The sequence below is a fragment of the Ctenopharyngodon idella genome, chromosome 17, assembly GCF_019924925.1.
Source record: "Ctenopharyngodon idella isolate HZGC_01 chromosome 17, HZGC01, whole genome shotgun sequence".
NCBI lineage: Eukaryota > Metazoa > Chordata > Actinopteri > Cypriniformes > Xenocyprididae > Ctenopharyngodon > Ctenopharyngodon idella.
This window is the reverse complement of record NC_067236.1, coordinates 34,827,922-34,850,693: the sequence shown is the minus strand read 5'-3', so window position 1 is coordinate 34,850,693 and position 22,772 is coordinate 34,827,922. Positions and strand designations below refer to the sequence as shown.

General features: G+C 38.1%; 2 protein-coding genes across 12 annotated transcripts in view; one reads left to right on the top strand and one right to left on the bottom strand.

The window, feature by feature from the left end:
• Positions 1-22,772, bottom strand: part of LOC127499185 (tetratricopeptide repeat protein 8-like) — a 173,387-nt gene that overhangs the window by 109,007 nt on the left and 41,608 nt on the right. The window lies entirely within an intron of this gene.
• Positions 1-22,772, top strand: part of LOC127499176 (protein NLRC5-like) — a 784,214-nt gene that overhangs the window by 734,686 nt on the left and 26,756 nt on the right. For all 11 annotated transcript variants that reach the window (XM_051869371.1, XM_051869366.1, XM_051869364.1 and 8 more), the window contains one exon: positions 14,427-14,600. In XM_051869371.1, coding sequence (XP_051725331.1) covers positions 14,427-14,600 — 174 coding nt within the window. The remainder of the gene's footprint in view (positions 1-14,426; positions 14,601-22,772) is intronic.

The following is a 22,772-nucleotide window of genomic DNA, read 5'->3' as shown; positions in this document are numbered from 1 at the left end:
TTTTTAACCCATGGACGGCAATCTTCAATTCCACAATCCCAATTTATATAAATGTTCTTAAACATACAAATCCAGAGAGTAATTCAAATCAACATCATAAATGACAAAAGTCATAATTACCATTAGCAGACAGAGCTGGATATCCAATCCACTTAAAGCTCGTCCCATGTTCTGTATCGTCTTTTCATAAGATTCAGTCCGAAATATCGAATTGTCAAAATTTGTCGTTTCACTTAACCCATCTGTAATGATAAAACACTCATTCCAGAGGTTAATGACAGATACACACTGAGGACAGAATATTTCCCCAAACTAACACATACAAAACATAAAGTTCAGCCACCATCACACACACTCACACGAATATGAACCGCTCATTGTCAAGGTTTGCTTTTTGTTTTAATTCTAAAAACATATTTAAACTTCACATTTTTCCTGTAGGTTTTACTCTTATTCAGTCTCAAAGCATGTCTCTTCACTATAATTTGTTTTTAGAAACGTCAGCTGGGTTGTTTTCGTTCTAATCTCATTGCTTTGTTTAAGCTTTAGCAGGCTGATAACAGACAGACAGAGTACCATCCTTGCCTCCACCCCAGCAGTCTCTCTCTCTTACTGCACAAATAATCTTTTCAACAGAATCACAAGACTAATTTAGAAAGAATGTAATGTTAAATTCATTACTATATACAGAATAATCATTAACCAGTTTTAAAAGGAAAATGTATATTGTTCAAATAAAAATCATTACCACAATCTCAAATATTTTATTCTAGGAGGTTATCTTGTTTAAATGTTGAATTCACTTAACTTTCTCTTGAATCTGCAAAAGCAGTCTTCATCTTTAACCACCACCATGTCTATGAATTATCCTATGCCATGTCTAATGACCTGCAGGAGTAAAAACTATAATATAGACACATTAGTTCAAAATAAACACAGCCTCACAGATTCAGGGATTCATAGTACTGCTGAATCTGAAACTTCTATACAGTTCTTGCCAATAGAGCAACCAACATCATGTTAATAAATTTTGCTATTGTCTCCCCAGAAATGACGGACAATCACCTCATGGTCTCATTCGGCTTTTGAAAGCTCATTCCCATCAGCTCTTTATAAGTAATCTCCTTTTCCTCAGGGTCTTGTCCCCTGACATAGTTGCTTGTCACAATGAAAAACAAGCCATCCTAGGAATGCGGTTTCTGGTGAGTGGTATAGAGGAACATTTTTGGGTCAGACTGCTGTACCTTTCACAGGTCATCCCCCCTTAATGATGCTGCTGGCCTCACAGACATCCGCTCCACTCTCATACCCATCTCACATTAAACACCTCCCTTCAGGATAGATGCCCAGTGGCGGCGGTGACCCCCTGCCTTAGGTTGTCCCCTGTCTGGCCAAAGAGGATCTTACCCGTCATTGAGAAATCACCTCGTGCACACTGGTAACCGCTCTTTCCCATTATGAAATCTTTGACAGTTTTCTTCAACAGAATCAGGTGTTTTCTGGAGCTTAGGGAAGTTGCATTCAAGAGCCACCAGAGCCATTGGACTGCCTAATAGTCTTAAAACATGGAGACAGGTTAATGACAGCAGTATTTAATCACTAAAATCCATGAGACATCTTTGTAGCAGCAACATAATGCTGAGATTATACTCAGTGAATTTAGTTTTCACAATTGTCCATTCAGTGTAGTGTTCTGCTACATCTGTAACTCGAGCCATCGGCCCTGCACATGGTGGTGACTAGGATGAGACAAAAAAGTTACTGGTCATAGAATAAATTCGTCAAAATAGTCACTTCTATCATTCAAGGTCTGTATGACCATTTTAAAGACCTCTTTATACTCATTGAGTTTTCCTTTGACAAATTTAACAACTAATTGCCCTCTTTATGGCAATCATTTCTTTTAACATCTCTGTGTCCATGATTTTCAACTGAGACACTGTGCTTCACTATAAATAGCTTGTTATCACTTATGACACAAGCTCAGATAGCAGCTTTTAGCTGACTTTGAATGAGAGAAAGGGAGACTCTTGAGGCATTCAGGACTGGTACACTGCATTTTCATAAACTTGTAACATCAAACTTTACCTATATCTTGTAACTCTGGCCCAGCTTAAGACTTTGCCAGATTTGACATGCTTTATATTTGTCATTTACCCACATATGAGGGAATTTAGAAATTACAATCAGGTCGAGTCTCTGTGAAACTGGCAATCCCATTTTTGCCATTTAAACCCTTTATGTCACTTTGACCATCAAAAACTAAATATTTAGAACTTGGAGGTCCTACATCATTTTAGTTATTTACACTACAAAACATACTTGAGACGGTTCAAATATTTTTCCATAAAGTGAAACTTTCAGAACATCCAATCGTCCCTTTATATATTTTTGTAACTCACGTTTTAGATTTATTGTCTGTAATTTTACATTAACCTGTATTTGTCCATTCAATATAAAACTTATTATTATAGATATTTCCTTCAAAAGGAATTCCTTAAGACTACAATCTTATGACCTTATTGTTATCTCATGTTCTTTCTCAGTTTCACAAGCCCATTCTCAGACAGAGTGGAAGTCTCTTTTTTTGTTCCTTTCTTTTCTTTCTTTTGTTTACAATATTTGCGAATATGGCCAAGTTTCCCACACTGTCTACACCTTTTAGGTGGTCATTTACAATTAAAGGCGAGATGGCCCTGCTGACCACAATTAAAACACTCCATGTCATCTTTATCACATTGGGTAATCAGATTGAACCATCCCTCAGTTACTTCTGGGATTTTTCCATCAGGGGTTAATGGTACCCCGCCCATTTTACAAATCCATGAATAAGCACAAACAGCTAAAAATGTGATTTTTTTCTGGTTCTTTCTTTGTTTGTAGCCAGTCAAGTTGTTGTTTAACTTTCCAATCAGAACCAAAACCCTGACTAACCATTTTCTTAATTAGTTCAACAAATTTCTTTTAAGTGAGAGCTTCAGAGCAGATCTGCTTACAGCGTTTGCTCTCTTCTGTCTCATTATCTGTATCTGGACTGATAAAGTTTCAAAATTTGTCAGCCATATCTTAGTCAAAGTTAATACTCACCTGAAAGAGATGGCAGCGGCGATCTTTGAACAACACAGCTTTGGCTTCTGCGTGATGAAACTGCAAAGTATACTCCAAAATCACAGTTACATATACTGGTCCAATCCAATTAGGGTCACAATCTTTATTTTCATCAGGATCGTCCCTGATGCATCCTTGACCAAACAACCCTATCCCTATCTGTATTTTGTCATATTTAACTAAAAGCTTAATCTCTAACTTCCTGAATCACTAAATTCGGGGCGCCCCTGTCTGAATGGAAGAGTCAGAGAAGTTTGGTTCATGAGACACTAGTAGCAAACCGGCTTACTAGTGACCTCCTACCCTTCAATAGGAAGGAGTTATTTCAACACCTTCTGCCTCTGGCTTCCAGTGTTCCTCCAACACCTTAATGGAGTGGAGTTATCACCCACCATCTCCCTCTGATGGCGTGACACCAGCCTGTATCCAATGATCTGGTGTACCACACTCACGTCTGAGTGTGTACGTAAACTCACCGTCTCACTTCCCAGTTCTCTCAACCCTTTCAACCAGACAGCCCTAACAAAATAATAAAACAGCTTCCTACCTTGTTTGTTGGTTAGTCGAGGATGTCACCGAAGAATGATTGCTCGCATTCACTCCACCATTAACTGTAGGGGAATTTTACAGTTAAAGACCCAAAAGACCAGATATGATGAATAAAGACCCGGAGTCAGAGTTAAAAAATAATAAATTGAAGATAATTTTACTGAAGAATAGTTTGCAGTTTCATCAGCAGAAGCCAGCTTCAAGTCTCACAAGGAGTTCGTAGGCCGCTCTGCGTACCTTCACATTTCCACAACAATTATACTCTAACAGAGTCAACTAACTACGTCATTACTTCAGGTTGAATGATTCTGATTGGCTAAGAAAAATCTTCCACACATGGACAGATAGTCAGAAGCATATCTCCATTCGTCACGATGCTGACGAGGGGACCCTGGATTTAGGCACTGGATGTCCTTTTGGGGTCATGACATGGTGTCTGCTGGTCTCAAGAAGAGTGCCAGTTGTCCACCAGTACAAAGGACCTGCACAGAACACTTAGCGCACATACACAGATACACATGATTCACAGCTTCTTCAAGGTTGAAGTTGATCTGAGCTCTGCTCTGAGCAGGAAACTTTCCCAAAACATACTGATAACATGTTCTTTTCTCTCAGTGAGAGGTACAGACAATATTCAAAATTATTTTCTAGTGTTTGAAAAGGAAAAGAAATGCTTTAACATACGTTGAAGAAGTCATTCAAATAATTTAACAGAAAGATAAATGTTGGTTAATAACTTAAAAGATATATATTGAAGCGGCAGTGGATTCCAGAATCCACCCCTTCAAGTTAAATAAATAAATAATAATAAATAATAAACCGAATAATAAAATAATAAATAATAAAATAATTAAATAATAAACCGAACAAACTACAAACCAGACAACAGACACAGGTGACAGTGAAGAGGGTTTAAAAAAAACAAACAAACAAAAAAACACAAATATTTTGATGTAATTCAACTGATCTTGTAATGCTTGTTCAAACAGACCACCCTTACAGAAGCGTGAGCATTGCCTCAAACTGTGTATCTGCAGCTGAAAAGAGGGAAGTGGAGTGTGGTTCACCTGAATCATTTTTACATGATTATCATGACCAAAATAATTCACGATAACAAAATATTTTGATATCTATAGAAATCTTGAAAAAAAAAAAAAATAATAATGCTATCAGTCAAATTGATCTTTAATTTATTTATTTATTCATTTATTGAAGAATCACACCATCGCATACAAAAGGAACAATTACACTTAATGGCGACCAGTTTGAAATAACTTCCTTCTGTCAGTACTGAAAATCTGTACTTAAATACAAGTACTGTTACATTGCTGAATACTCAATTACGAGTAAAATTACTGGTGTCAAAAAGTACTGAAGTAAAAGTACAAAGTACTCTTCTCAAAAACTACTCAGAGTACTAGTTACTGGTTACTTTTTAGCTGGTGATATTTAATGAATTACTGTACCAATATATATTCAATCAAATCATAGATCTATGTAGAAAATAGCAAAGTTTTACCTTATTGACAAAGTACATGAATTAGTGGTCACGATACTGGAGTTTCTAACTTCAATACGATACCTTGAAAAATATCAATATTCAGTATCATTTTCAATACCATGGGGAAAACCGCAACATACTGTATACTGCCATATAGATATTTTAATATCTCAATTTTTGTCCATCCATTTTGTCAAGGCCATCATTATTTTCAAGCTTCAAAAAGCACAAGACTCGTTGTAACAGTAATCCATTTGAATGGATGGTTTAATTCAAGTCTTCTGAAGAGACACGTCCACTTTATCTGATGAACAGATTTGAATTTAGGCTTTTGTTTACATATTTAAACGTTGATTAATTACCATTACAATAATCTCACTTAAACATTTGTTCACTCTGTGTATTTGTCTTCTTTGTTGCAATAGCTTACATGCAGCACAAGGAAGATTGATTTCAAACTGACTTTCAAACTGAATTGAATTTACAAAAAAGACAAGTAAACATTAAATAAAAACAAATGAAACAAATTACCTTAATTCAGTTGAGGAATTCGAAATGCCAACACTGATTTTTTTATATACAGTGTGTCTTAAGAGCCATATAATATGTTTATTTGAATAAATCGAACATCAGAGGGGTTTGACCTGTAATGTCTGTACAATGTAGTGATGCAGTTACACAGACTAGGTTATTTATATGTACAAATCATACAAATGCCTCATTCTGAAACATTTCTAACATTGTAAAGAAATTAAAGAGCCACCTTTGATATTTCAAAAGACTTTCTGGTGCATTTCACTTACAGCCAATAAGATTTCCTGTATCATTTTCATCGGCCAGGCGTGGAGGTCTATTCTGATTGGTTGATAACTTTTGACAACGTTTAATCCAGGAGCAAAGAGAATTAAAGGGATAGTTCACCCCAAAATGAAAATCTGCTGTTGATCTACTCACCCTCAGACCATCAGAGATGAAAAATGTTGAAGGTGAATTCACAAGTGTGATGCATTAATTATATTGGTTTATTAGTAAATGTCATTATGTTTAACTTTGCTTATATATATTTTATGGAATGTCACCTACAGGGAAGTGACAGAAATTAACTTTACTTTAAGAGCCAATATTTGACCTCTTAAATTGATTTTCAGGGATATTTTCTAACCATTTTCTAACCAAAAGGGAATTTTTTACACTGCAGTTACAACAGCATTAAAAATGTTGAGATAATTTTTTTTAATATAGAATTTTGAATATAGAAAAAAAAATGAGATGGGGAAAAATTAATTATGTTTTTAATTATGAAAATAAAACAGCCAGTAGGTGGCAGTAAATCACTGTCTTAATGAATGAGTCATAGAAGCATTCATTCAACTGATTCATTCAAAACGGCCGATTCATTCTGGAACGAAGCAAGTGACTGAATCACTGAATCACTGAACCGATTTGTTCAAAACTCCGGATTCATTCAGTAAGGAAACACCACTGTGTGTTGGTGCTGCAGAGACACATGCCTCTTTTGCTGTGGCTTGTTTGAGATATTGTCGTTGGGAGAAAAAGAGCAAAAACAGAGAATATTGACAATATTATGTCTAAAATGTCACTATAATATTAACTTTTAGTTCACTGAACTATTGTATAAAATTAATATCACATTAGCAGCCGTGCTAATATTCTGGAAATATTGCTTAAATATTATATAGTAAATATAAAAAGCTCATAATAGGGCCATTTTGCACCATATCTTGAATTTTGGGTGCATTTTATTAATTCTGCTGTCATTTCTAATAATGTCTGATCCTGCTTTAGAAAGAGCGAAATATTTGGCATTAAAGCACAATGATTTACAATAAAACGTGCCAAATGTCAGCGAATTTACATTACGTTAATTATAAAACATGCCATCATTAATTATCATTTTAATCTATTGACAACCTTAAGCTACAATTGAAAAATAAATTGTATAAAGACATGCTGTTTTGACCATTTTTTCTCTCTAGATTTAGTCAAATTAACTAACGAACAGGTTTGCTTACATGGCTTTCCTTTTTGAAGTTGGAGGTTGTGATGGTCGTGTCCGATCGATATCCCTTAACAGTTTTTATGCTGCAAATCTCCTTTTATAAATATTGTCCATTTCGAAGTGTTTATATTCAACAGAAACAATGTTGGGAGATTTTCTTCTTCCCTCTGTATTTAGCGCACTCACCGCACTGTATGTTTTTTCTGTGCTTTTGCAGCGTCACGTGATTGAGCAAACTCTGACCTCGCTGGTTCTGTAGCTTATTTTGTTCATCAACTGATGTTGTGATGAGGTCACACTTTACTTTAGGATCCAATTCCTACTGCTTATTAATAGTTAGTAAGGTATTGGATATGTTAAGATATTAAGATTAAGCGGTCATAGTGTTTGAACTATACCATGGACTTTGGGGGAAGCCCCAAAGTATTCGTGTATTCGTGCGCTTGCGCGTGCCTCAAAAGAGGGCTTACAATGAGTTACAAAAATACATAACAGCTTTATGCAAGCACTATATAGGATAAATCACTATACAGGATTTAGCCTATTATACATTATCGACACGAATTGATAGGTGAAACAACAAACAGCCACCCACAAATAGTCTATAAACAAGCATCAGGCTGTCTTTGAGTTCACAAGAACAACGGTTAAAGTTACTCGTCAGGCTACAAAAGAATACCAGAATTCCTCTGTTAAATTAGGTCTAATACATCGAGTCACGCAGAGCTATAACAACCCAAACACATAATTGTGAATAACATGCCTCACCTTAACACAGGCCTGGGATCAGCTTCCTTTGCTGTTCGAGTTAACATGTACTAAACATGAGTGGATTTTGCACCGCAGCGCCCCCACACCTTGATGCTCATGACAAGAATAGCATGTATATCTTTATTGAAATGATATTTTTGCAATTTTACACATAATAATCCACGATGATCACATTACACAAAACTGAAATTGCACGTCAAAATAACACGTCAATATTTTTTGAGATCCCCCAAAACTTCACAAATCATGTTTTTAGGGGAGCCCATGTCTTATTAAGGGGAGCCGAGCTCCCCCTAGCTCCCCCGTAGTTCGCACCCAGAATAAAGCATTAATATGTGCTTTATAAGTACTAATAAACAGCCAATATCCTAGTAATATGCATTCTAATTAGCAACTTTAATAGTGAGAATTGGACCCAAAACTAAAGTGTTCGCTGTGATGACTTTGATAAAAATCATTTTAATTATTTAAGTTGTTATAAAGTCATTCTCGAGTCAGACAGTTCAAGTCAAGTCTCGAGTCATTGGATCTCAAGTCAAAGTCAATCATTTTCTTCATTTAGTCAAGCAAGTGTAAAGTCCTTAAAGCAGGGGTCTCAAACTCAAATTGGCTGGGGGCCGTTGCTGTGATTGACACCTCATAGGAGGGCCATTTTAACATTCAAGCACAAGAAAGCACAACATTTCTGAAAATTTAATTTCCTTTGCATTATTTCTCATTTACTTCAAATTTCATTACTAAAATATTTTTGCCATACTTAATGTAAACAGCAGTGTCTCTGTAATGATGGGTCGGCAGAGCGGGGATCCATTTGCAAGCTTTATTAAGAACAGTATTTACACAGGTAGACAGGGGCAAAGGCAGGAACATAAACAAGGACAGGCAATGGTCGAGGCAGGCGGCAGACAAACAGAATCAGGGTACAGGCAAGGATCAGGGCAGGCAGCAAACAATCACAGTCCAGGAAACAGGCAAAGATCAGGGCAGGCAGCAGAGAATCACAAAGAATAAACAATCCAACCGGAAACCAGGAAACAGTCCACAAGAAAACACTCAGTAATGGTCACAACAGCAAATCAAGACTTCGCCATGAGGTGGTGTGTGTGTAAGTCCTTTATAGTCCAGGTAGTGTGCTAAGCTGTATGTGGCAACTGGTGATTGGTGTGGAGTGTGCATGTGATTGGCAAGGAGGATTATGGGAAATGGAGTCCAGGAACTGACAGGAACAGACAGTGATCGTGACATAACGCCCCCCTTCCGGAAGGCGCGTCCTCGCGGCGTAAATGGCACAGATAGGGAGGGGGGGTGGGTACATTGGAGACCTGTTGGCAGACGGGAACGGGGTCTCCAATGCAGGTCCAGGAACTCGGGCAGCCATGGCGGGTCAGGTGCCACGGGCAGCCACGGTGGGTCAGGTGGCTTGGGCAACCACGGCGGGTCAGGTGGCTTGGGCAACCACGGCAGGTCAGGTGGCTTGGGCAACCACGGCAGGTCAGGTGGCTTGGGCAACCCACGGCAGGTCAGGTGGCTTGGGAAACCACGGCAGGTCAGGTGGCTTAGGCGGCCACGGTAGGTCAGGTGGCTTGGGCGACCACGGCAGGTCAGGGTCCGTAGCTGGCCACAGCAGTTCACAGGCGGTTGAAGGCCGTGGGCGTGTAAGGTCCCCACCCGCAAGCTCAAGCAGTTCGGGGGCCGCTGATGATCGCGGCCGTGCAGGGTCCCCACCCACAAGCTCCCCACCCTCAGGTATATGGCCCCCCCCAAAAAAGTTCTTGGGGAATTCAACAGAGGCCGTGGCGGTTTCGTGGGTAAGGGGCTCGGGTGGCGCCGGCAGGGCGAGGAGCTCGGGTGGCGCCGGCAGGGCGAGGAGCTCGGGTGGCGCCGTCAGAGCGAGGAGCTCGGCGCCGGCCTCCGTGGCCGTGTCAGGAAGAGCGGATTGCTCTGGGACGGCAGCGGACTGCTCTGGGACGGCAGCGGGCTGCTCTGGGACGGCCTCCGGGCCTACAGCGGGCTCTGGGAAGGCCTCCGGGCCTTGAGGGATGGAGGAAGCCTTCTTCCTCCTCCTCCTCCGTTTACATGGTTGAGGCGGTGGCTCTGTGCCTACCTCCTCTGTGGGCGCTGCAGCGGGCTCACGGGTTGGAGCGGACTCACTGGCTGGGACGACCCCTATGTTCCCAGACACTGGCGGGGCAGCCATCTTGCCCGTGGGCACTGGCAAAGCGGCCATCTTGTCCATAGCATCCCGAGAGTTTGAGTGCGTAGCAACCGGCGAGCTTGAGTGCGTAGCAACCGGCGAGCTTGAGTGCGTCGCAACCGGCGAGCTTGAGGGCGTCGCAACAGACGAGCTTGAGGGCGTCGCAACCGACGAGCTTGAGGGCGTAGCGGCCGGCGGGCTTGAGTGCGAAGCGGCCGGCGGAGGCTTAGGAATGCCAGCCGCTCGTGCTGAAGTCAGCGGTGGATCAGCCACACTGGAACGCAACCCACACCGCTCCCAAACAGATCCAGAGACGTGATGTAGATCTAGAAGATCAGTGGAGATGGGACGTGACTCGGGAAGTTTAACTTGGTCTTGACTTGGCATTGTAGTAGTGGTGGCCGCCATTTTGTGAGTGTCATCTGGCGCGGCAGCCATTACACGACCAGACGAGGTGTCGCCTTCCTCCGCGACACCCACAGTAAAGGGAGAGCCCACATTCAATAAAGCATAATCCAGAAACTGACTTAGAGATGAACGGGGTCCCTCACGAATGAGTTGTTTTTTAAGTGGCTGGTTAACACCCTCACAGAAAAAGTCTATCAGTACACAGTCTGGCAGATCTGAACCATATGCAACATCCAAATATTCTCTGATGTATTCCTCCAACGACCGGGTGCCCTGCTTGAGCCATAATAATAATTGTGCAATGTTCATACCGGGCCAGTGTTCTCCAGGAGAGCCGCTGGATCCATGTGTCGGCGAAGTCTTCTGTAATGATGGGTCGGCAGAGCGGGGATCCATTTGCAAGCTTTATTAAGAACAGTATTTACACAGGTAGACAGGGGCAAAGGCAGGAACATAAACAAGGACAGGCAATGGTCGAGGCAGGCGGCAGACAAACAGAATCAGGGTACAGGCAAGGATCAGGGCAGGCAGCAAACAATCACAGTCCAGGAAACAGGCAAAGATCAGGGCAGGCAGCAGAGAATCACAAAGAATAAACAATCCAACCGGAAACCAGGAAACAGTCCACAAGAAAACGCTCAGTAATGATCACAACAGCAAATCAAGACTTCACAATGAGGTGGTGTGTGTGTGTGGGTGTGGGTGTGGGTGTGTGTGTGTGTGTGTGTGTGTGTGTGTGTAAGTCCTTTATAGTCCAGGTAGTGTGCTAAGCTGTATGTGGCAACTGGTGATTGGTGTGGAGTGTGCATGTGATTGGCAAGGAGGATTATGGGAAATGGAGTCCAGGAACTGACAGGAACAGACAGTGATCGTGACAGTCTCTATCATTGTTACATACAGTATTAGTTTTTAACAGTTAGTGCAAATATTTTCCCTTACTTTATTTTAGCTTAAATAACATCAAAATCTTGCACTGAACAACACTGTACTGAACAAATGCAATCCCTGAATACATTTGTACACTATTTTATTTCTTGTCAGACACCTGCAGCGCTTCTGCTCACACAGCTGAGCCACATTTGCCCAAGATGCTGTTTGAGCATCGGTAATGTTTATTGGTAGCATCGGACGCGTTTCGGTGGTTCAAATCGATGCTCGCGACTTGCGCGTGAGCTTTTACTATAATTTGAGCAAGCGCGCTCATAATAGAAGCGACGTGGTCGCGACGCGCATGCGGTGCGGCGCTCGTTTTTCCAGGCGCGCCTATGCCGCGGCGAGATGAAAACATCTTTCAGAATGCCACAAGTGCACCGCAGGTCATGTGACAAGAACCAACCGATGAGCTTCGGCCTTTCCGTAACAACACCGAAAGCTCAGCCGAACAGCTGATCATAGCTGTACAGGGCGGGTTTTTATTTCTCATCTCCATAAATATATCTAGTAGTAGAGCTAATGCAAGGACTAGAAATCATTTTTTTCTTTTGCTGAAACTTCCTCGTCATCGTGGACAAAGAGTATAGAACCCAAGAGGTGACACTTTGATATTTTTTGGGTAACAGCCACTAGATGGCGCTCCGGTAGCGCGGCCACCATTATGGGCTGAAAATACTAACTGGACCATAGAATCCTTTACATCTTACTCACCCAAAATCGGCGAATGAGAAGCGCAATAGAACAGTTTTTTAAATTAAGTCACCAGTAAACTGTATGGCTCCTACAGTAAATGTTGTATTGTCTTATATACGTTTTATTTTACCGGTTCTGGAATCCAACTATTCAACCATCTGAGGTAACATAGTTAGCCTACTTTATTGAGTATTTCCATTTTATGCAACTTTACACATTTATTAATAGTAAATTAATAATTAATAAATTAAAGATCATCATGTTTGCAGCGAACAATATATTTCAGACCTAGTGGAGTAATAGTAACAATATCTAGGTCTGAATTGAAATATATATATATATATATAGTACGTTTTAATGGATCACGCTACAAACATAATGATGCATTGCTGTGTCCCTTATCGCATAATTCCCACTTTTGGACACTTTTGCTTTAACGGACATTAGACAACACTGCAAAATCAAGCTGTTACATTTATTTATTGTCCAACATTCCCAATTTTTCTGATGCATGTCCTTAATTTAATTTCATATGTTGGTAATAATTCAGTGTTTATAAGCCTTTTAAAGAATTTTAACCCAAAGGTTTTGTGAAAAAAGTGGAAGACTTAAACACAAAGTGTGTAAAATAAACTGTAAAAAGGATTTGATGATCACTAGTGATAGTATTTTATTCTGTGTTGTCATCATTCTGGTTGGATTTCAGCTTTAATGTACTTTTTTTTTAACAAAGCATCTGATCTTGCCATAGAAACTAGTGGACTGCCGACTCGCTTTCACCCCAAAATGGCGGAAACGCAGGGCCGCTGCTGGGCGCCGGTGTTTCAATGGAACGTTCTATTAAGTGTCGCTTCTTGTTAGTGTATATTCTTTGTCGTGGAGAGCAGCTCATGGTTGCATAGCAACGACAGACGCCACGGGAGCGAAAGCGCTTTGGAAAGAAGGAGAAAGAAGCGCGGCGCTTATGTGATGCGATATGTGAACGGCCCCTTAGAACGGCGACTTTTTCTTTGCATATCAGACAGGTAGCGTTTCCATTAAACTCCACGAAAAATTACTGCAATGTCCATCTTTCTTGAAACTGTCTGTGTTCCTCGTCCACTTTACTTTTCGGTTCGCATTCGCACTTTGCAGCCAAACAACAAATAAACTACGAAAGCCCCGAACCAGCTCTCATCAAATCTGCCCGCGCGCTTCTTTTTAATAGAATCATGTCATTCTTTTGAATATGGAATATGGTATGAGACAACTAGAGAATAATAATAATAATTTAGCGGGTCGGATTATGTTTTATTTTTGAGATCAGGTATAAAGACATATTTAAAACAGATCATGTGACTACAGTGGTTCAACCTTAATGTTATGAAGCGACGAGAATACTTTGTGCGGCAAAAAAACAAAATAACAACTTCATTCAACAATTCCCCCTCTTCCTCCTTCTCACGAGAGCACTACGACACATGCGTGTGGTGATGTGAGATACATGTGTCGTCTCATCGTCTGAATTATCCAGACTTTCAAGCTGTGGCATGACAATATCACAATCGATGCAGCACACGCTCTCCTGTTCAGTAGGCATCGCTCAAGTCACTTTAAGCAGTAAAATTCCACTCATAAGATGCAGTATTATACTGTGCAGATCTTCAGTAAACAATGTCAAGATATGAGACTTGGGAAATTAAAATATGAAACTATGGGATATATATTACTCTATAACTGAAGTGGATAAAATATGTTCATTGTGTGTTATAAATAATCATACTCTTATTTATAACCACAGAGAGTTAAGTATTATTACTGTTGTTATGAATATTCATTAGATGATGCAACATTATAAGGTTGTTTATAAGGCATTATGTGTGCATTATGATGCATTAAGAATATCCTTATAATGCATTATAAACACAGGCTTCATAGAAAGTGTTACTGAAAAATGTATTTGGGTGATTCTCACATCAGTGTGTTGATAGGAGAGCTATAGATGTCATATCAATTATTCTTATTCACTATTATAAATCTGTAGTAGAATTTGATGTCAGAGTTTCAGTATCTGAATATTGTGTTCAGGGGGTAAAAAGAAGAAGAATATGATTTCAGAGGAAACTGACTTTATTGATCTTTAAATTGATTCATTTTCTTCTCATTGTCTCTCTCACCTTATCATCACACTGTTAGTTTGAATGTGATCTTGAGAAATTCCTTGTTGATCTGATCTGAGAGAGTGAAGAGTGTGTCATTGTTCTCTACAGGTTGGAGTATTGTGGTGTCACAGATGAAGGTTGTGCTGCTCTGGCTTCAGCTCTGAGATCAAACCCCTCACACCTGAGAGAACTGAATCTGTCTTGGAATAATCTAGGAGACTCGGGAGTGAAGCTGATTTCTGCTGTACTGGAGAATCCTCACTGTAAACTGGAGGAACTAGAGTAAGATCATACGCGACTCTCACATGAAACTGTGTCACTGTGAATTTTGCAATTTCAATAATTCATAAAGTAACATTAAAATGGAATAGAATTCAGGGAAAACTATTATTACATTCATTCATTCAAATTACCATTCATCAATTTAAAGGGTTAGTTCACTCAAAAATTATTTTTTTTTCAACCTGTTAGCCAGTTAGTCATGATTAAAATAAAGTTTGTGTAATATATGTGTGTGTACTGTGTATATTTGTTTTGTATTTATACATATACATGTATATATTTAGGGACAATATAAAAATATAAAAATCAACTAGATAAAACAGTTTGTAGACAAACTTTAATTTGGCTTGAAAAAGCTGGTCCAGAAAGATTGAAGAAGTTTTAAAAGTTTGTAGTTTGAAGCTTTTCAGTTTGAAATAATTTAAGTTTTAGAATTGTAGTTTTAACCCATTTGTGCCCAAATTTTTCTGAATAATTTCATGCATATATTCCTATTAATAGTGTCCTATGTGAACATGTTCTGCATTTATTTTCCCCAGGTTTTTGTTTTTTTTCTTAAAAAATGTATTTGAATGTGCAGCAACTATAGTTGCCGGTGGGCAAATATGTTGTATGCACCCCTCAATGTAAACTTTGAATAGGAGGATAACATTTATGCATCTAACTCAAAATAACTGCTTTCAACAGATCAACAGATCAATCAAAGTTGAAGAACATTTGATGTGAACACAAAAAAGCTGCATTTAGCTTATAATCTCTTGAATATGAAAACACATCAAACAACAAATCCGTTTGTCTTAAAGTGGTGGAACATAATGCAGAACAAAGTGCAGCCATTAAGTTGCTCCAACAGAGCATTGTGAATCAAAAAGTTAAATTACATTGTTCATTAGAAAAAATTACTCCTATATGTGATCCTGGAGCACAAAACCAGTAAGAAGTCGCACGGGTATATTTGTAGCAATAGCCAACAATACATTGTATGAGTCAAAATGACAGATTTTTCTTTTATGGCAAAAATCATTAGGATATTAAGTAAAGATCATGTTCCATGAAGATATTTTGTAAATTTTCTACCGTAAATGTATAAAAAATTATTTTTGTGAATGGATATACATTGTTAAGGACTTTATTTGGACAACTTTAAAGGCAATTTTCTCAATATTTTGATTTTTTTTCACCTTAAGATTCCAAATTTTCAAATAGTTGTCTTGGCCAAATGTCCTATCCTAACAAACCATACATCAATGGAAAGCTTATATATATTCAGCTTTCAGATGATGTATAAATCTCAATTTAAAAAAAAATGACCCTTATGACTGGTTTTGTAGTCCAGGGTCACATAAAACAAACAAACAAAAAATAAGTAAATAAAAAAAAAAAAAAAATAACAATATATATCAATATAAAATATTATGAAGGCAAAATGCACTAAACAAGACCAATAACCTTGATTTATTAACTCATTAAACACAGTATACTCCATTTCCCCATGATATATGTACTTGCAAGTCATTTGCCCACCGGCAACTATAGTTGCCGCTTGGACTTTTGACTAAGTATACAAAAAACTGTAGATCTATTGTAAGATTTGTTTTGTTTGGATGATTCTAGAGACCCTCATGATTATGTAGATATATATATATATATGTCAACAAAAAATACTTCATATTAACATGAAAATTACTTTTCTTTGGGAGGGTTTGCCTTCAATATGCTTCCTAGAAGTATGGGTAGGAAGTTGACAGCCTCATGTGACAGGAAGGAAGTCAATACCTTTTTTTTGTTCTTGAAATCCTGTATTTGGTTGTTTTCTTGCATGTCATTGAGACATAAAACATGGAAAACATCTAGAAAAGTACTTACAAAAGGAAAATGACAACTATACTCTGCGGCAACTATAGTTGCCGGTGGGCTAAAATGGGTTAAAAGCTAGATAGATAGATGGATAGATAGATAGATAGATAGATAGATAGATAGATAGATAGATAGATGGATAGATAGATTAAATGAGTTTGAATGAGTTTAAATGGCTTAGAAACAGGAATGGCAGTTTAATTGAGTCTGTGTGTTTGAATTTGAATTTTGACAGTTGGACGGAATGTTCAGATCAGCCAAGGCAGTTCAATGAAAGTCAATGGGATTTTTCCAAGATTTAATCAGCATTTTTAGGAAAACCGTAAGTCTGATCAGTCTGAAAAGATAAGGCAACTCGAGTCAGCTTGAACAGTCTAGGAGGAGTAGCATTTAGAAATTTTAGTCTAAGAAGAAGAAGAATAATAATCTTAAATAGAAGATCAGTGAGTGGGCTTTTTCAAGCCAACTTAATAAATATTTATATATAATTTAAATTATATAAATATATACATGTAAATATTTCTTCAATATATACATGTATGTGTTTATAAACAAAATAAATTTACAGTACACACACATATATTACATAAACTTTTATTTTGGATGTGATTAATCGTTGAACAGCTCTAGATAAACCATATATTATTGCAATCATGTGTTTATTGTCTCCAAACCGTTTCTCTCTGCATGTTATAGTGATCTCTGGATCTCTGATCATTGTTTATGTTAAGAGATTTCCTGGAATGTCACATGATATGGCTGTACTTCTAGTCTCACTCTTGGGGCTCTATCATACACCCGGCGCAACGCAAGAGTTTGTTGCTAGTTTCAGCCTGATGCAGTCTGTGTGACGTCTACGTCACGTCTGCGCCTTAAATTGAATGGAATAAATAGCAGAATAAAAACTAAGACTTTGAGTGAGACGTTCACTGAGATGAGTGCATGTAGCAAAGTTATATTAAAGAGCCATTCGGAACGACATAGACATGAACACATAAACTTCATCTCTAGAGCTGCTCTGAGAGTCACTTCATGAGCATTTTACCGTTTAATTTGAGAAAAAACTATTGTCATATCATATACACACATAAACTTCAAGATCACAGCAACCCGTCAAAATAAAAGTTCGGTTTAACTTGTAACAGAAACAGAGCCATGTTACTATTACTATGTACTATGTAGTCTACTATTGTATTACTATTGTACGGTATTAAATATTTCTTAATGACAATGTAATACTACTACTAGTACAATAATTATTAAGACTTTAGTTTTGAAGTATGGGGAGAGCAGGGACGAAAGTAGCCTACCATTTTTCACAAAAATGTAATTTTAAAAGATAATGTTTTAGACAGCGATATATTTTTGCTGTGGTCAGTAACTCACAGCTGTGGTCTATCAATACCAGGTGGTATTTTGTACAAATGTAGAACGGCTTCAGTATAATTTCACTTTGAACATAAATTGCACATTGTTACTTTCAACCCCGTCAGTTGGGACGAAAGTAACAACACAAGCTAGATTTTTTGTGTTAGTCTTGTTTTTATTAAATATACCTGACTATGACCTTGTTAATATGTAACTGCAAACATATTTTGTCCTTTATCTTTGCAAAAAAATATTAAATTACATTTTCATTTAAAATTGAGAATTTCAGTTTCATCAAATGTTTCAAAAGTAACCCGACAGAACAAACTTGAATTGTTTAGAATATTTTTTTCTGGCAATGTTAATTTATTTTATAAAACATTTTTCAACAGTATGAACAATATGAAAATTAAATTCTGTAGCTGGCAGGTCGTACGGCTCGATGCTGTTAATGTCAAGCATTTTCTCTAAATGACGCTGCTCGGCGCTGTTATTTAGTCTCTCCTGATAGAGCCCCTTTCCTTTCACCTTCTCCTTCTCCATTTCTTTCCAAGAAACTGCGACGTATCGCAAAAATGCAAACAAATATCACGCTATCTCTCTCGGTCTCACTGTCAAAGTAACCATGGCAACGGATAGCGTATCCTTCTAATATGGCGACGCCTTCCCGAAATGCAACGCGAGTGAAAACGCTGTGACGCCAGAGATTGTATATTATAGGGAGATGAGAGGGTCTGTATCTCTTACCATTGGAGAAAGCGTAACGACTAACTTAATCACGTGCGGCACCTCCATATAGTGGACTTCAATGGCCTCCAAACGGTTGAAGGTCAAAATTACAGTTTCAGTGCAGCTTCAAAAGGCTTTAAATGATACCAGACGAGGAATTAGGGTCTTATTTAGAGAAACGATCGGTCATTTTCTAAAAAAAATAATAAAATTTATACATTTTAACCATAAATGCTCATCTTGAACTAGCTCTATTCTTCATCTCTATTTGAATTCCAGCGGTGTAGACACTGCTAAGTGTATTACTGCCCTCCTCAGGTCAAAGTTTGAACTAAATTGTCATATACAATATGCTAGTGCAAGTATATAACAATTATTTGTTATTTACTTTTTTAGAAAATGAGTGATGGTTTCTCTAAATAAGACCCTTATTCCTCGTCTGGTATCGTTTAAAGCCCTTTGAAGCTGCACTGAAACTGTAATTTTGACCTTCAACCGTTCGGAGGCCATTGAAGTCCACTATATGGAGAAAAATCCTGGAACGTTTTCATCAAAAACCTTAATTTCTTTTCGACTGAAGAGAGAAGGACATGGACATCTTGGATGACATGGGGGTGAGTAAATTATCAGGAAATTTTAATTTGAAAGTGAACTAATCCTTTAATAGGGGTGAATCGTATCGCATTGTATCAGTAGCTGCTTCACATGTATCTTAAATGTATCGCATCGGCCTCAGTTGTGGAGATGCACATCCCTAGTGCCTAACAACTGAACCCTCTGAGCGTCCCTTACGCTCGCACACTTATTTTGTAATGTGTATGCTTACTATTGAGGGCTGCTCATTCAAGTTTAGATGAGGTAGATATGTTCTTACAACCATTTACAATATTTTACAATACCATAACGTAAACTTTTGTCAATAATGTACAACATTAGTCATATCAGCATAAGCAATCAATTAGCATAAACGTGCACTATAGTATGCATTTAGTACATTGATTGTGAACCACTAGAATAAGCGCTGCGTGAGCAGGTAGAACGCGCAACAGCGCCACATTTGACTCTGAAACATGCGGAGCATACGTGAAATTATAGCCTTTTGAAATTGAATCACATCAGGTATCACGATCTATGTTTTCCCATCCACAAAATGTGGGAAGCACTGAAAGAGCTTAAAAAGGAAACTTAGCTTTGCTTTGTGAAGACGTTGAGATTTATGGAGGGTAAATACTATGGAATCCCAAGTCTGCCAAAATTAAAAAGAAATGAATAAATATACAAAGAAATGTAAAAAAAAAAAAATAATAATAATAATTATTATTTATACATTTATTTCCTTATGTATATATTTTTTTTCCCACATTTTTTCTTTTATTTATACATTTATTCATTTTGATTTTTATTTATATCCACATTTATTTATTTATGTATTTATTTCCATATTTGTTCATTTCCACATTTATTCATTTCTACATTTCTTTATTTTTACATTTATATATTTTTACATTTCTTTGTCCGTAGGGTAATGAGGAGGGCGTGGTTTACCTCAGACATAGCAATCGAGCTCAGAGTAGGCGAGAGCGAAGCGTTGAGGCCACAGTGACACCTTGTGATGTGCCCGAAATACAAGAACTAGCCTATTGACGTTGATACTGGGATGATTTGGATATGGCCAAAATCTTATATCACGGGTTAAGTAATATCACCCTAACTGTAGGCTACTGTGTGACATGGATAGGCGACTCTTTATTCTGGACATGGCCGTAGAACATCGTCTGGTCTGGATTTGTAAAATGTCCTGCGCTGGCAAACATGAACAGCAACATCTTCAGCAGATCTGATAACTCTGAAATGGAAGCGCTTGTTATTTCCCATTATTAATCATTTGAATGAATGGGTTTGTGTTTGATTGAGACTCGGACACCGGTCAGAACACGGAAAGGAACCAGCACACATAGGCTACAGTGAAGTCGACGCAAGCATATTGATCAATGCATTTGAAACGAGACCACATTCACTTCACATTCATATTTCCTACTTTTACATGCACGACATGTGACAAACGCTTAAAATACTACGCACATTTCAAAGATCCAAAATAAAACGAGGCGTCGGTTACAGTAGAACATTTTGTCTCGTCATGGGGACATATTGCGCATTGCACTTTCTCCCATTCAAAACAATACGAGTGACGCGTCTTGTGTTATTCTGTCTGCTTGTTAAGTCGTGACGTAACGAACGCCGTTTCTGGGTCCAAGCCTCGACTCGTTTCACTTGAGAATGGCATCTCGATGGCCGTTTATGAGCGCTATTTATTCATATTAAACATTTAACATTTTAAAGTTAAACATTTAAAATACTTACAGTCTCCGTGCTCACAGCCTCACAGACATTAATATTTTAACGATTTATAAAAGATGAATCACTGTCTGGCCATCTGGGATGTTGGTTATGATTATAATTGTTAGGTAGTCACGCGGCAGCACTTCCGGGTCCAAACACTCTATCTCACACCAGAAAGAAAAAAACAAACGGTGCTACACACACGATGTGGTGAAATACTACCAAAAAATTATAATCATAACCTCCATACCAAAATCCCAGATGGCCAGACAGTGATTCATCTTTTATAAATCATTGAAATATAAATGTCTGTGATGTTGTGAGCACGGAGACTGTAAGTATTTTAAATTTTTAAAATGTTAAATGTTTAATATGAATAAATAGCGCTCATAAACGGCCGTCAATGGTATTCTCAAGTGAAATGAGTCGAGGCTTGGACCCAGAAACGGCGTTCCTTACGTCACATCCCAAAGTATGTTGGGATGTTTCCAAGAATGCACACATTCAACACTCAACCAAAAATGTAGAATGGCTTACATGTAAGAGCTCTACTGTTACTGCAGTAAAAGGAAACTGAATTATAAAAACAATGGATTTCATATTTTCTGCAGGTAGAAATGAAACATGACAAGTAATGCAGTTTTCATAATGCCATCAGCTGTTAGTATTTTGACAGTCATTGTGCTTTGATTGACTATCCCCCGGTTTCACAGACAAGGCTTAAGCTAGTTCTAGACTAAAATGCATGTTTGAGCTGTTTTAACTGAAAGCAGCTCACACTGACATATTTTAAAATAAGTCAGTGCCATTGTTTAGTCTCAAGATGCACACCAGTAATGTTTTTTTCTGGTGTACGTTTATAAAAGCTACTGAAATATCATAATTGAACTAAGGTTTAATCCTGGCTTAGGCTAAGCTCTGTCTGTGAAACCGGCCTCTACGTTCATGTTGGGTAGAAAACTAGTGCAGTGTTTGACAGAACGACTCTTTTGAATCAGGTTTGCTGTGTTTTGATAGAGTTAGTGTGTGCAGAAAAAGGTTTTTAGCGTTTTGAAATGTAGAGTTTGTGTTTATTAAACAAATTATGGTTTTGGGCAGAAAATTAACAGTTTGGCCAATTGTGTGATGTAGGTGTTGCTGTGTTAAGAGTTTAGAAAAAGTACTTTAAGTATTGGTAAACGCTTGTTAGAAATTGTAAAAAACTGTAAAACTACTGATATCTATACAATTTGTTTATATGTATATTCAAACATAAAATTATGCCAAAGTATTTTACTTTGAATTTCTTATAAATAAAACAACATTTTATAAATAAAACACCCCAATCCCCCCCATAGATAGATAGATAGTTCATTAGTTAGTCAGATAGTTAGTTAATGAGTTTGAATCAGTTTGAATGGCTTATAAATAGTACACAGAATGGCAGCTTCATTGAGTCTAATGGGCTTCAGAGTGTTTAGATTTGAATTTGACAGTTGGAGGTTGATGGAATGTTCAGATTTTCAATGTAAGCTTATGGGAGTTTTTCCGAGTTTTGATCAGCATTTTTAGGAAAACCGTAAGTCGGATCAGTCTGAAAAGATATAGCACACTAAGTCAGAACAGTCTGAAGGTCTGAGCCGAGTTTGGTGGTTGTAGCTTTAAAGCTCTAGGAGGAGATACTGTTCAAATTTTCGGTCCAATACAAACTCTACATTTCAGAACACTAAAAACCTTTTTCTACACACACTAACTCTATCAAAACACAGCAAACCTGATTCAAAAGAGTCGTTCTGTCAAACACCAGCACTAGTTTTCTACCCAACATGAACATATAGTCAATCAAAGTGCAATAACTGTCAAAATACTAACAGCTGATGGCATTATGAAAACTGC